This window comes from Microcaecilia unicolor, chromosome 3 (genome assembly GCF_901765095.1).
Source record: "Microcaecilia unicolor chromosome 3, aMicUni1.1, whole genome shotgun sequence".
Lineage (NCBI taxonomy): Eukaryota > Metazoa > Chordata > Amphibia > Gymnophiona > Siphonopidae > Microcaecilia > Microcaecilia unicolor.
This window is the reverse complement of record NC_044033.1, coordinates 506,891,558-506,905,071: the sequence shown is the minus strand read 5'-3', so window position 1 is coordinate 506,905,071 and position 13,514 is coordinate 506,891,558. Positions and strand designations below refer to the sequence as shown.

General features: G+C 46.7%; 1 protein-coding gene across 1 annotated transcript in view; it reads left to right on the top strand.

Annotated features, from left to right (window-relative positions):
* The window catches only part of CFAP206 (cilia and flagella associated protein 206), a 109,695-nt gene that overhangs the window by 50,371 nt on the left and 45,810 nt on the right, over positions 1-13,514 (top strand). Inside the window, exons 7-8 of the mRNA XM_030199112.1 lie at positions 2,232-2,440; positions 6,483-6,602. Coding sequence (XP_030054972.1) covers positions 2,232-2,440; positions 6,483-6,602 — 329 coding nt within the window. The remainder of the gene's footprint in view (positions 1-2,231; positions 2,441-6,482; positions 6,603-13,514) is intronic.

Genomic DNA, 13,514 nt, shown 5'->3' with positions numbered 1-13,514 from the left:
ATGTTGCTAGTGGAATAGCAACATTCCATGTAGAATCTCCAATAGTATCTATTTTATTTTTGTTACATTTGTACCCCCCGCTTTCCCACTCAAGGCAGGCTCAATGCGGCTTACATGGGGCAATGGAGGGTTAAGTGACTTGCTCAGAGTCACAAGGAGCTGCCTGTGTCTGAAGTGGGAATCGAACTCAGTTCCTCAGGACCAAAGTCCACCACTCTAACCACTAGGCCACTCCTCCACTGTTGCTACTATGTGAGATTCTACATGGAATGTTGCTATTCCACTACCATGTAGAAGTCGGCCCTTGCAGATCACCAATGTGGCCGAGCAGGCTTCTGTGAGTCTGACGTCCTGCACATACGTGCAGGACGTCAGACTCACAGAAACAGAAGCCTGCGCAGCCTTCTACATGGAATGTTGCTAGTGGAATAGCAACATTCCACGTAGAATCTCCAATAGTAGCAACATTCCATGTAGAATCTCCAATAGTATCTATTTTATTTTTGTTACATTTGTACCCTGCGCTTTCCCACTCATGGCAGGCTCAATGCGGCTTACATGGGGCAATGGAGGGTTAAGTGACTTGCCCAGAGTCACAAGGAGCTGCCTGTGCCTGAAGTGGGAATCCAACTCAGTTCCCCGGTTCCCCAGGACCAAAGTCCACCACCCTAACCACTAGGCCACTCCTCCACACTCCTCTAACTCAGAAAAGAAATAGACTATGCTGTCTAGACTTAAAGGTTGCCTATATCCAAATTACCCACATACAGATACATCCAGTCAGAGGAAGACTCTAATATTCCGAGTAGGGATATACTACTACCAGTACTACTTACTGCCCTTCGGCCTCACATTTGCAAATTAAAAAAAAAAAAAACATCAATATAGCATTATCAACTGTTATGGCCGTTATTTATAATCATTGAAACTTCCTTTGTGTAAACATTTTTTTTCAGTGAAAATGTGTTTGGTGCTATTCTAACAATATCCCAAATGTTCAAACGATTCAGAGTGCTTATAAGTATTCCAAAATTCCCCAAAAAAATTATAAATATTCCAAAACATCCTTTCATTCGTTCTTTAAAGCAAAAGAGTAAGATCACTTATTTGGAGCAGCCACATTGCCAGCTGCTTCATACTGGTGGGTCCAAACAGCCCGATTCCTGGACCAAGTTTCATATAACAGTACTTTGGGAGGTTGAGGAATCCACTGCTGAAAAACAGAAGGGCTGCACCTGTAGCAGGTGTTCTCCGAAGACAGCAGGATTCATATTCTTACTGCTACACCCACCTCCCCTTGGAATTGAATTCTATCAGCTATTACATCAGACTGAGCTGATCCTGCGCAATGATAGCGGGCAGGAAAGATGCACTTGTACGGTGAGCCGCTTCCAAACTCTTCTAGAAAGGATTCCTACGCAGGGCTCTGGCAGATGACATCACCCATCGGTAAGAATATTTATCTTGCTGTCCTCGGAGAATACCTGCTGCAGGTGAGTGTCTTTGCTTTATCCAATGAAGCATCAGAAAATTATCAAAATTGTCAAAGTGTGAGGTCTTTAATCTGCCATCATCTACTATGTTACTACAAAATGTTACAAAAAATTGATATTGTTTTAAAGTATACAGAAACAAGAAGGCATAAATGAATAGCTGGACTGCTAGATAACCAAGGGATAAAAAGGGGCACTCAGGGAAGACAAGGTCAAAACGTAGTAAATTTAAAACGAATCAGAGAAAAAATTTCTTCACTCAACGTGTAATTAAACTCTGGAATTCGTTGCCAGAGAATGTGGTAAAGGCGGTTAGCTTAGCGGAGTTTTAAAAAGGTTTGGACGGCTTCCTAAAGGATAAATCCATAGACCGTTATTAAATGGACTTGGGAAAAATCCACTATTTCTGGGACAAGCAGTATAAAATGTTTTGTACATTTTGGGGATTTTGCCGGGTATTTGTGACGTGGATTGGCCCACTGTTGGAAACAGGATGCTGGGCTCGATGGTCCTTTGGCCTTTCCCAGTAAGGCAATACTTATGTACCCTTTACACGAAAAGGGAGCTACTTTGTGGTAATAACCAGATTTCACCATAAAATCCTAGATATGTTATTGAGTTAAAGAGTTCTTAGTGTTTTCTCTGATTAGAACACTGAAATTAGATTTGTATATATAAGAAGATAGTAATAATAATTTGCAATTGTATGCACATCTTTTATTAAATCTGTATACACAGTGCCGTCTATTCTGAATGAAGCTATTCCAGCAACCACCAATCATATCGATGCTGATCTGCAAGCATCCCAAGAGCTGGCGTACCAGTACACAACAATTCTTGAAAAGTTAGAGGAAAAACAAGACCAAAGCAGCCAGGATACAAAGTTTCTGCTGACAAAAGCACTTTTCAATTTAAGACAACATGAGGTCTTCTTACACATCATTTTGGTAAAACCCGAAGCTGTTCTTTGATTTATATGTTTTTTTTTCTCCTTTTGTCTTTTGGAATGCAAATGCAAAACCTTTTACTTAAGTAATAAAGTCAAATACAGTAATAAAAAATCAGGATTTTAGTTACCATCAAATAATTCCTATGGTATATTCTATGTAAAGGTGGCACATGAAAACCTTAGCTTCTGTGTGCTGAATGGTATTTCCGAAGTCCATACAGCAACCAGTGCCAGATACAAATTCATTTTCTAATGTACCAGAACTGAAATGAAGTAAGCTTCTTCCCTATGGTCTCCTGGGAATTGGAAGTTTGGTCATAAATAGTGTCACTTAGAAAAGGATCGAATTCTTACTGTGTGTAATATCATTTATGACAGTTTCGTGACATTGCATCATTGCAACACTTCATCACTGTGGACATGTGGAAGGGTATAATTTAACGGGGGCGCCCAAGTTTTCCTGAGGACGTCCTCGCAGGAATCCTGCGAAGGGGCAGGGAAACCCGTATTATCGAAACAAGATGGGCGGCCATCTTTCGTTTCGATCATACTGTCGGGGACGCCCAAACCTCAACATTTAGGTCGACCTTAGAGATGGTCATCCCCAATTTTTGGCAGTAATGGAAACCGAGGACGCCCATCTCAGAAACGACCAAATCCAAGCCATTTGGTCGTGAGAGAAACCATCATTCGTAGTGCACTGGTCCCCCTGACATGCCAGGACAGCAACCGGGCACCCTAGGGGGCACTGCAGTGGACTTCAGAAAAAGCTCCCAGGTGCATAGCTCCCTTACCTTGTGTGCTGAGCCCCCCCAAACCCCACAACTGTACACCACTACCATAGCCCTTAGGGATGAAGGGGGGAACCTAGATGTGGGTACAGTGGGTTTGTGGTGGGTTTTGGAGGGCTCACATTTACCACCACAAGTATAACAGGTGGGGGGGGGGGATGGGCCTGGGTCTGCCTGCCTGAAGTGCACTGCAGTACCCACTAAAACTGCTCCAGGGACCTGCATACTGCTGTCATGGAGCTGGGTATGATATTTGAGGCTGGCATAGAGGCTGGAAAAAATATTAATTTTTTTTAGGGTGGGAGGGGGTTAGTGACCACTGGGGGAGTAAGGGGAGGTCATCCCCGATTCCCTCCGGTGGCCATCTGGTCATTTAGGGCACATTTTTGTGGCTTGGTTGTAAAAAAAAAAAAAGGACCAAGTAAAGTCGACCAAGTGTTCGTCAGGGACGCCCTTCTTTTTTCCATTATCGGCCGAGGACACCCATGTGTTAAGCACGCCCCAGTCCCGCCTTCACTATGCTTCTGACACGCCCCCATGAGCTTTGGTCGTCCCTGCAACGGAAAGCAGTTGAGGATGCCCAAAATCGGCTTTCTATTATGCCAATTTGGGTGACCCTGGGAGAAGGACGCCCATCTTGCGATTTGTGTCGAAAGATGGGCGCCCTTCTCTTTCGAAAATATGCCTGTTTGTCACACATCATTTCATCACGTATTCAAGCTAAATGTATTCAAATAATATGCTCAGAAAACTTGCAGCAAGTGGAAGGAGGTGTATAAAAGTCAAGATAAGAGAAAGTAGGGGCAGACCAATTCAATTCCAACACAAGGGTAAAAAAATGATAATTTTATTGGTCAAACTTGATGCAGAGCTGCGTTTCGGCACAGAGGCAGCAAATCAATCCAGGTGAATATGGATAACAGTATGCACAGTTTCATATAAACAATATACAAGGTGCATAAACGACAGCGACTTTGGTATTACAAATACCAGTGGAGGAAAATTGGATACAGCTAAACCGCAAACTTGTAAAACAAAAAATGACATAACACAAAACAGCAATGCCTGTACATTGTTTACATGAAATTGTGCACACTGTTATCCATATTCATCTGGATTGATTTGTTGACTATTGAGGCAGGCACCTCTGTGCCGAAATGCAGATCTGCGTTGAGTCTGACCAAAATAATAATCATTTTGTTTTACCCTTGTGTTGGAATTGGATTGGCCCGCCCCTACTTTATCTCTTGTCTCATATTTAGGCGCAAAAGGACAGGTACCAATGCATGCTAGTGTAATACCCCATGGGAATGGGTATTACTAAAACGACAGATTATTCCAGAGCCATGGGGTGAGGGAGGTCCCTGCTAGAGGGCTGGAGTGGGAGGAAGCCCAGCCCATGGGGAGTGGTTTGGAAATAGAATGCAGGGGGGGAGGAAGAATACAAGTGGGGAGGAGTTGCAAAGGGGAAAAAGGTTGGAATTATGCCCATAGAGGGGTTTTTGGTTGCCTGACAGTCCCCTGCCAAGAGACCAGGAGGAGAAAAAGGGGAATCCTGAGTGAGTGTGACCCTTAGCTGTAACACCCTCATCCTCCCCGTCTCATCTGCCCGCAACCTCGGTGTCATCTTCGACTCCTCCCTCTCCTTCTCTGCGCATATCCAACAGACTGCCAAGACCTGTCGCTTCTTCCTCTTCAACATCAGCAAAATTTGCCCTTTCCTCTCTGATCACACCACCCGAACTCTCGTCCACGCTCTCATTACCTCTCGCCTTGACTACTGCAACTTACTCCTCACCGGCCTCCCACTTAGCCATCTATACCCTCTTCAATTCCTCAAATTATTACTTTAAAAGGAGTGAAGCCTGTGAAAACTGGGATTACTTTAATCAGTGGGATTTGAATTAGAGACTTAAGTATATGTATTGTTAAATAACTTCTGGTTTTTAAAAGAGAAAGAATGTAATCAGATGTATTCTAACTAATATTGGACAATAAGTATGTTTTTCAATGAAATGATTTGACTATACACCGTATTGGCCTTGAAGAAGCCAACCAGATGATCAATGTGGAATAATGAATTAGACGAGTAATATCGGGGGATAATCCGGTTAATACCACAGTTTTTTTCTCTGTTTATTGTTTAATTGATCTCCTTATCTTGTTTCACTCTCCCTATTTAGTGGTCTAAGGAAGAGAATAGAATTACCTGACTGAAATAATTCCTACATATTATTTTCTCTGTATTTCCAGCAAGTTGTTTTATCGCTTGTAAAAATTTAAATGGTTATAAATAAAAATAAAAAAAAAAACAACATTGTTCTTCTGTACCTAAATATGAGCCTTGCTAAAATGTCTTACACGTAAAACGTTTGCAAGGCTCATAGTAACATAGTAGATGACGGCAGAAAAAGACCTGCACGGTCCATCCAGTCTGCCCAACAAGATAAACTCACATGTGCTACTTTTTGTGTATACCTTACCTTGATTTGTACCTGTCCTTTTCCGGGCACAGACCCTATAAGTCTGCCCAGCACCATCCCCGCCTCCCGCCACCGGCTCTGCCACCTAATATCGGCTAAGCTCCTTAGGATCCATTCCTTCTGAACAGGATTCCTTTATGTATAAGACGTTTAGCTCGTATTTAGGCCCAAAACAACAGGCATAGATGTGTTGCATAAATGTTAGTGCCTACTTTATAGAATTATCCCCATAGCCCTGGATTCTATAAACGGCAATTGAAGTTGCTTGTGCAAATCAGCACATGTAGTCAATCTGCATGCACAACTTAATTGCTTAGCCAGCCAATAAGCGCCAATAATTGGCTGCTAACAACCAATTATTGGTGTTAATTGGCCTTAATTAGTATTTATGTACAGATCGTATTCTTTAATGATCCGCGTGTAAATCCTAATGCTCATAAATTTTGGGGGGCATTCTAAAACTTTATGCGCAGAAATACAGAATTCAGCTGAACTGCGCCTGATTTAGGCTCCGGCATTTATACCAGCTTTTAGCAGGCATAATTGTCGGCTCCTAAAGTTAGGTGTGGTTTTTGCCCTAAGCACTATTCTATAAAGGGCATGTATCATGTATAGAATTAGTGCTCAGCGCGTAAAAGTTTTGGCATCGATTTTTAGGCGCCACTTATAGAATTTACCCCATAATGTCTTCCATAAACTGGTGCTGGATGTCCAGATATTTTGGAATCTTAAGACTGTACTAAGCTAAAGTATCCTGTGTTTGCAGGCGGATCTGATCACATGCGCACAGCAAGTAGAACTGATGGAGAAGCAGCTGGGAGAACAGATGCAGCAACTAAAAACCACCGTTCAATCAAAGATAGCTGTACCTACTGTACAAGTCTATGTAAGTGCTAGAACTGCTTGAAAACATCAACTTCCTCAGCGACCCTCCAGACCGGTCAAGACGCGTGGGTTATGTCCTCCTACCAGCAGAGGGAGACTGAGAAAACACTAAGCTTTTGAAGCCTGTATATATAACCTGTGCAGAACCTCCACTAGCCAGTATTTTCTCAGTCTCAGCAGAGGTAGCAGTTGACAGCCTGTGCAGTCTCCAATAATCTGGTGAGGTAGTTTGTCATTGGGTCGTAGGATTTTTTCCTTCCAAACTTTATTCTGTTGCAGTACCCTGTACGTGTGTGTAAAAAAAAAAAAAAAAAAAAAAAAAAGTGCTTTGGGGCCCTGGGTCTGGTGGGGCCCAGTTTTTCCCCCTGGGGTGTTACACCTATGTTTGGGTCCCTCCCCCTGTGCTGCTCTCTATTTCTGTTTGCTTGGCAGCTTTGTGCCTCGGCTGCTTTCTCAGTATTGTAGCCTTGAGTGCCTTACAATTTCCAGATGCCAGAATTAGAGTACGGTGCCTTTAAGGTCAGTTATTCTATTTCATTTTGCTTGCCAGCTTTGTGCCTCGGCTGCTTTCTCAGTATTGTAGCCTTGAGTGCCTTACAATTTCTAGATGCCAGAATTAGAGTACTGTGCCTTTAAGGTCAGTTATTCTATTTCGTTTTGCTTGGCAGCTTTGTGCCTCGGCTGCTTTTTCAGTATTGTAGCCTTGAGTGCCTTACAATTTCCAGCTGCCAGAGTTGGAGTACTGTGCCTTTAAGGGCATTTATTTCTTTATTTTCAGCGGACCGAACGGGGGTTTTGATTCCTTGCTGGAACGAGAGAGCAGCGCTTTCTCCAGTGCTTTTGCAGTGTGAGTGAGTTTTTGGTTTGGCGCGTTTGCGGAACAGCTTTTCCCTTCCCTCGTGGTTTATGGCGGCCCAGCTCCTCCGATGTCACGCGTGCTCGTGGCGAGGGGTAGAGGCGCCAGGCGCTCAGTGTAGCTTTGCGGTGCACCTATAAAGGTGGCTGCGGCACCCCCCGACTTGACCGCGGAGGGATCGATGGTGTCGGGAGTCTCCGGGTCAGCGGGAGCGTAGGCAGGGCCGCTGTCAGCGGGAACAGTTTCGGCGGGAACAGCCGCCATCTTGAGTCTGACGCGGCCCGTGGAGCCGGCTGGTTTTGGGCCTGCGGCCTCCGTTTTTGGCACAAAAGGGCCTAATGACGGTCCAGGAATGGTGGGCTTTCCTCCAGATTTTGTCTAGACGCGGTATCAGGCCTGGAGATCGGGACCCCCCCCCCCCCCCCCCCCAATTGGAAGAGGGGGCTATTTCCGTCTTGGCTGAGAGACCACGGTTAGAGTGGTCAGAGGACAGGCAATGTTTTTCTCCTGTAGCTGCAGAAGCTGCGCTTAGTGATCTGGGGGAGTCAGATGGAATTGACGGCTCTCAGGAGCAGGATTGTTGGATTCCTGGAGAGGATCCTTCAGTAGTGCGGATTTTCCATAGAGATGAGCTGTCAGAACTCATAGATCAGGTGTCGTCCACCCTTCAGTTTGGTCCTGAGGTGGCTTTGGGGGAAACTGTCCAGGATCCGTTGGTGAAGGGCATTCAGCGTCAGGCGTGATCCTTCCCTATGAACAAGGATCTCCGGGAGATGATTTGTCAGGAATGGGATTTGCCGTGTAAGGTGGCAAAGGCAATGGCGAGGCTTTATCCCCTCCCTCAGGACGATAGGGATTCCTTTAAGGCTCCCACGGTAGATGCAGTAGTGACGGCAGTAATTATAGCTACGGCTATCCCGGTTGATGGAGGAACGGCCCTCCGTGATCCTCAGGATAGGAAGTTGGGATCTTTTCTCAAGCGTAGTTTTGTTTTGTCGGCTCTAGCCCTGCAGGCCTCGGTTTGTGGGGGTCTGGTAGCTCGGGCATGTTTTCGTTGGGCCGAGAAGCTCCTGGATGATTCGGTAGATGTTGGTTCTTCTGGGGGTCAGGAGTTAGCCGACTTGGACATGGGTTCATCCTTTTTGTCTGAGGCTTTTATGATTTGTTGCCTACTTCAGACAAAAAATATGGCTATGGTTGTAGGTCTCTGCCACTTAAGGGAGCTATGCTCTTTGGAGAAGATTTGGACAAGTTAGTGTGAGGTCTTAGTGATACCAAGGTTCTATGGCTTCCAGATTTTCGGTTCAAGGCAGGGGCCAGAACTAGTTCCTCTCTGGGACGGTTTAGGGAGGCTCAGCGGTATAGGCCGGGCAGATCGAGTGGGACCTACCCCTAGCTGTCTGTTTGTCCAATTTAGATTGTAAGCTCTGTTGAGCAGGGACTGTCTTTTCATGTTAATTTGTACAGCGCTGCATAAGTCTAGTAGTGCTATAGAAATGTTTAATAGTAGTAGGACCTCTAGGGGTCGGTTTTTCCAGCGCACACAGTTCTTTCGTGAGAGTCGTCGCGGAGGGCGTGGCTTTTCCACGGGAGGTTAGTATTCAGGCCACAATTCCCAATGAAGGTGTGCAGGCTCAGGCTCTGGTGCATGTTGGGGCTCGGCTGAGTCTGTTTTACCAGAGTTGGGCCCAAATCAGGTCAGATCAGTGGGTTCTCAAGGTGTTTCGAGGCGGATGTGCGCTGGAATTCGAAAGCTGTTCTCCCGAAGTGTTTCTGGAATCCCTCTGTCGGTCTTGGAGCAAGAGGGCAGCAGTGAGGGACACTCTGCGGTGGCTGCTCGCGTTGGGAGCCGTGGTTCCTGTTCCTTCAGATCAGCAACGCTCAGGGTGCTATTTGATCTATTTTGTGGTCCACAAGAAAGAGGACACTTTTCGTCCCATTTTAGATCTCAAAAGGGTCAATGCGGCACTCAAGGTGCCCTCTTTCCGGATGGAGACGTTGCAGTCGGTCACTGGTGCGGTCAGGAAAGGAGAGTTTCTCACTTCCCTGGATTTGACGGAAGCTTATCTTCACTTTCCTTTGTGCAGCCTTTTGGTTCCAAGTTACAGGGTCCGATTCGTCGGTTCCTTGCAGAGAAGGCGCCGACGGCCCGTACTTATCGTCAGGTCATGGGCCTGATGGCGGCGACCATAGAGGTAGTTCCGTGGGCCAGGGCGCACATGCGTCAGGTACAGTCAGCTCTGCTCAGTCGTTGGTCCCCTCTGTCGCAGGACTTGGAAATGTGTTGTCCGCTGTCGGTGGCCCCTCGTCTCAGTCTCCGCTGGTGGCTCAGTCCGCGCAATTTGGGAAAGGAATGCCGTTGGAGTCCCCACGGGGGCTGGTAATGGTCACGGATGCCAGTCTGCAAGGTTGGGGGGCACATTGTCTCAGTCAGGTAGCTCAAGGCCGGTGGTCTCGGGCAGAAGCAGAGTGGTCCATCAACCGGCTGGAAACTCGGGCCATTCGGGTGGCGCGCCAGGCCTTGACGTCGGTGGTTCGCCACAAGGCAGTCCGAGTGCTCTGTGACAATGCCATGGCAGTAGCATATGTCAACCGTCAAGGGGGGAACAAAGAGCCTTGGCGGCGCAGTTGAACTCATCTTCAGGCTCTCTTGGCAGCGCATGTGGCCGGGGTAGGTCACATAGATGCAGATTATCTCAGCAGGCACACTCTAGATCCCAGAGAGTGGTCTTTTCTTCGGTCAGTGTTCCAGTGAGTTGTGTCGGTCTGGGGACTTTCGGTGATCTTAGCGCAACGGCTCGCTATGCGCAAGTTCAGAGATTTTTTTTTTTTTTCAGTCGCTGAAGAGACCCTTGAGCGGAGGAAATCGACACTCTTCTGTTGCCTTGGCTTCGGGAGTGACTGTATGTGTTTCCTCTGTGGCTGTTAGTCGGTCGAGTAATATAGCGCATCGAACATCACTCCGGTCGGGTGATTCTGGTAGCTTCGGATTGGCAGCGTCGACCATGGTATGGAGACCTGGTGCGGTTGGCAGGGGCGGCGGCCCTGCCTTTGTTGGGATCAGTTCTGTGTCAAGGCCCGATAATCATGCCGGATCCGGCTCGGTTTTCGCTTATGGTTTGGCTCTTGAGCGGCACAAGTTGAAGAAGAAGGGGCTTTCGTCCAGTGGCTTTGCTACGATGTTGAGTTGCCGTAGACGATCCACTTCCTTGGTGTATGTCCGGGTTTGGAGAATCTTTGAGCACTGGTGTGAAGACCATCGAGTTCGGCCGTTTCACTCTTCGGTGGCGGAAGTTTTGGAATTTTTGCACGATGGTGTTGATAGAGGTCTGGCCTTGTCTACACTGAAGGTTCAGGTGGCAGCTTTGTCATGTTTTCGTGGGAAGCTTCAGTGAAAGTCCTTCGCGTCTGTGCCTGAGGTAGTGCGTTTTTTGAAGGGTGTTAAGTTGCTGCGTCCGCCTCAGTGACGGATGGTGCCTCCGTGGGATTTGAAGCTAGTTTTGGATGCTTTGATCAGGCCTCCGTTTGTGCCTCTGGTATCGGCATCTTGTAAGGATTTATCTTTAAAGGCGGTCTTGTTGGTGGCGATTACTTCAGCACGGAGTGTTTCAGAGCTTCAGGCTTTGTCTTTTAGGGAACCATTTTTGTCCTTTCTGAGGGAAAGGTTTCGTTGCGGACGGTGCTTTCCTTTTTTGCCCAAGGTGGTTTCCGAGTTCCATGTTAATCAGGTCATCTCTCTGCCAGTGTTGGGTGATATGGCTGGAGATTCGGAGCAGCGTGGTATTGCCAAGCTGGATGTCAGGAGAGTTTTGAGTTGTTATCTCTCTGGAACTCAGGACTTCAGAGCCTCTGACCGTTTGTTCGTTCTTCATGGTGGCCCAAAGAAGGGTGCAGCGGCTCCTAAGGTGACCATAGCACGGTGGTTGAAGGAGGCGGTTGCATCTGCTTACTTGGTGAAGGGTCCTGTGGTGCCTAGGGGCTGGTCTGCTCATTCCACTAGGGGAATGGCAGCCTCGTGGGCGGAGAATAGTATGATTTCTCTGTTAGATATTTGTCGGGCTGCGGTTTGGTTTTCGTTGCATTCCTTTGTGAAGCATTATAGGATTCCTGTGCATGCAAAGGACGAGGTGCGCTTTGGGGCAGCAGTTTTGACCTCTGGCCTTAGTAGGTCCCTCCCATAACTTAGTTACTGCTCTGGTACGTCCCACGCGTCTTGACCGGTCTGGAGGGTCGCTGAGGAAGGTGAAATTAGATCTTACCTGCTAATTTTCTTTCCTCTAGACCCTCCAGACCGGTCAAGAGCCCGTCCTGTCTGTATTGGAGGCCAGGAGGTGTATTTGTTGGATAATTCTTGGCTGCTGTAAATTGTTGTTTCTCTAATTGCAGACTGTTTATTTCTGTTTTGTGATAGGAGTCCGGGACAGGTGGGGCTCTTCTTTGATAGTCCACCTGTAGAAGCCCAACTGTTTTATCAAAGGCAAAGGAACATGTTTCCGTAAGAGCAAGCGGAAGATGTTTCTTGTTTTTGCAGTTTACTGTGACCACGTACAGGGTTGCTAGTTGTTGTTAGTGTTTTTTGTTTCTCTGCTTTGTCAGGGTTATACTGGCTAGTGGAGGTTCTGCACAGGTTATATATACAGGCTTCAAAAGCTTAGTGTTTTCTCAGTCTCCCTCTGCTGGTAGGAGGACATAACCCACGCGTCTTGACCGGTCTGGAGGGTCTAGAGGAAAGAAAATTAGCAGGTAAGATCTAATTTCACCTTTAACCATCAAGTAATGTTCGAGCAGAAGTTACATCTTTCTCTGCAGACACCCAGGATATTATTGTCCTCACAAGCAGATCACATCATCTAATGGAGCCTGCAAAGGAAAATTGTAAACAAAGCTTCAGAACTTTCTAGAATGGTCTGCTGAGCATGTGTAAGATTTCCAGTATTTGCACCATCACAAAGGGCCACCTCTGTTCCAGTTTTTACATGAAGTCCACCAAACCTGTGTTGTTATTACCATAAGTTTCTTCAACACGAGTAACTTTAAAGTTTATTTTTTTACTAGTAAAAAAGGCCCGTTTCTGAAACCAATGAAACGGGCGCTAGCCAGGTGTTCCTCATAGTGTGTATGTTTCAGTGACTGTGTGTGAGAGAGAGATTGAGACTGGGTGCTTGTGTATCTGTGAGTGTGTGTGTTTCTGAATGACTGTGTGCGAGTGCGTGTGTGGGAGAGAGTGTGATTGTGTGAGAGAGAGTGTGTTTGACAGAGATAGAGTGTGTTCCCCCCCCTTCTCCCTTCCCCCCTCCTTCTCTTCTCTTTCCCTTTGCCCCCCCCCCCTCCTCCCTCCTTTGGTGATTTTTTGTATGATGTGAGTGGGTGGTGATGGTAGGGGTGATGTGTGTGGAGGTTGTTATGGTTTGTGTATGATGTTTGGGGGTGTGGGGAGTGTAGGGAAATCTGTGTGGCAGAGTCTGGGCACTCACTTGTATAAACTTTTTGTCTGCTGAAAGAATTTGGTCCGTTTTTCTGCACCACTCCGTTCTTCCCTGTTTCTTTTAAAAGTAATGGTTGAGTATCGGCTGTCAGTGTTTGAAATGACAGCTGGTGCTTTGCGTGAGCGGCGAGACACAGTGTGCATAGTCGATGCGCATGTGCGTTTGGTGTGGGCACGCAAGATGTTGACAGCGAGAGGCAGGTTTGTTTTGTGAACGCGAGTCGTTTTGTGCGAGAGACAGGGTATGCGTTGCGCTGGCGCGGTTGTTGTGGGTTCGCGAGTGTAGTTTTTCTTTTTTTTTGGAGCCTTTTCGCAATTCTTTTATTCCGATTTACCCGCCCTCGACATCGTGAAGTTTTGACGCGAGGGCAGTGCTTACTGAGATGGAAGCTCGAGCGGCGTGATTCTTTTATTCCGATTTACCTGCCCTCGACATCATGACGTTTTTGACACAAGGGCGGAGCTTACTGAGATGGAGCCTGAGCTTCAGAAGCTTCAAACCCTTCACTGAAGCCATGGAGTCAGCTTCAGAACGTTGAGGGTGCTTTTTATTATATAGGATACTACTACTA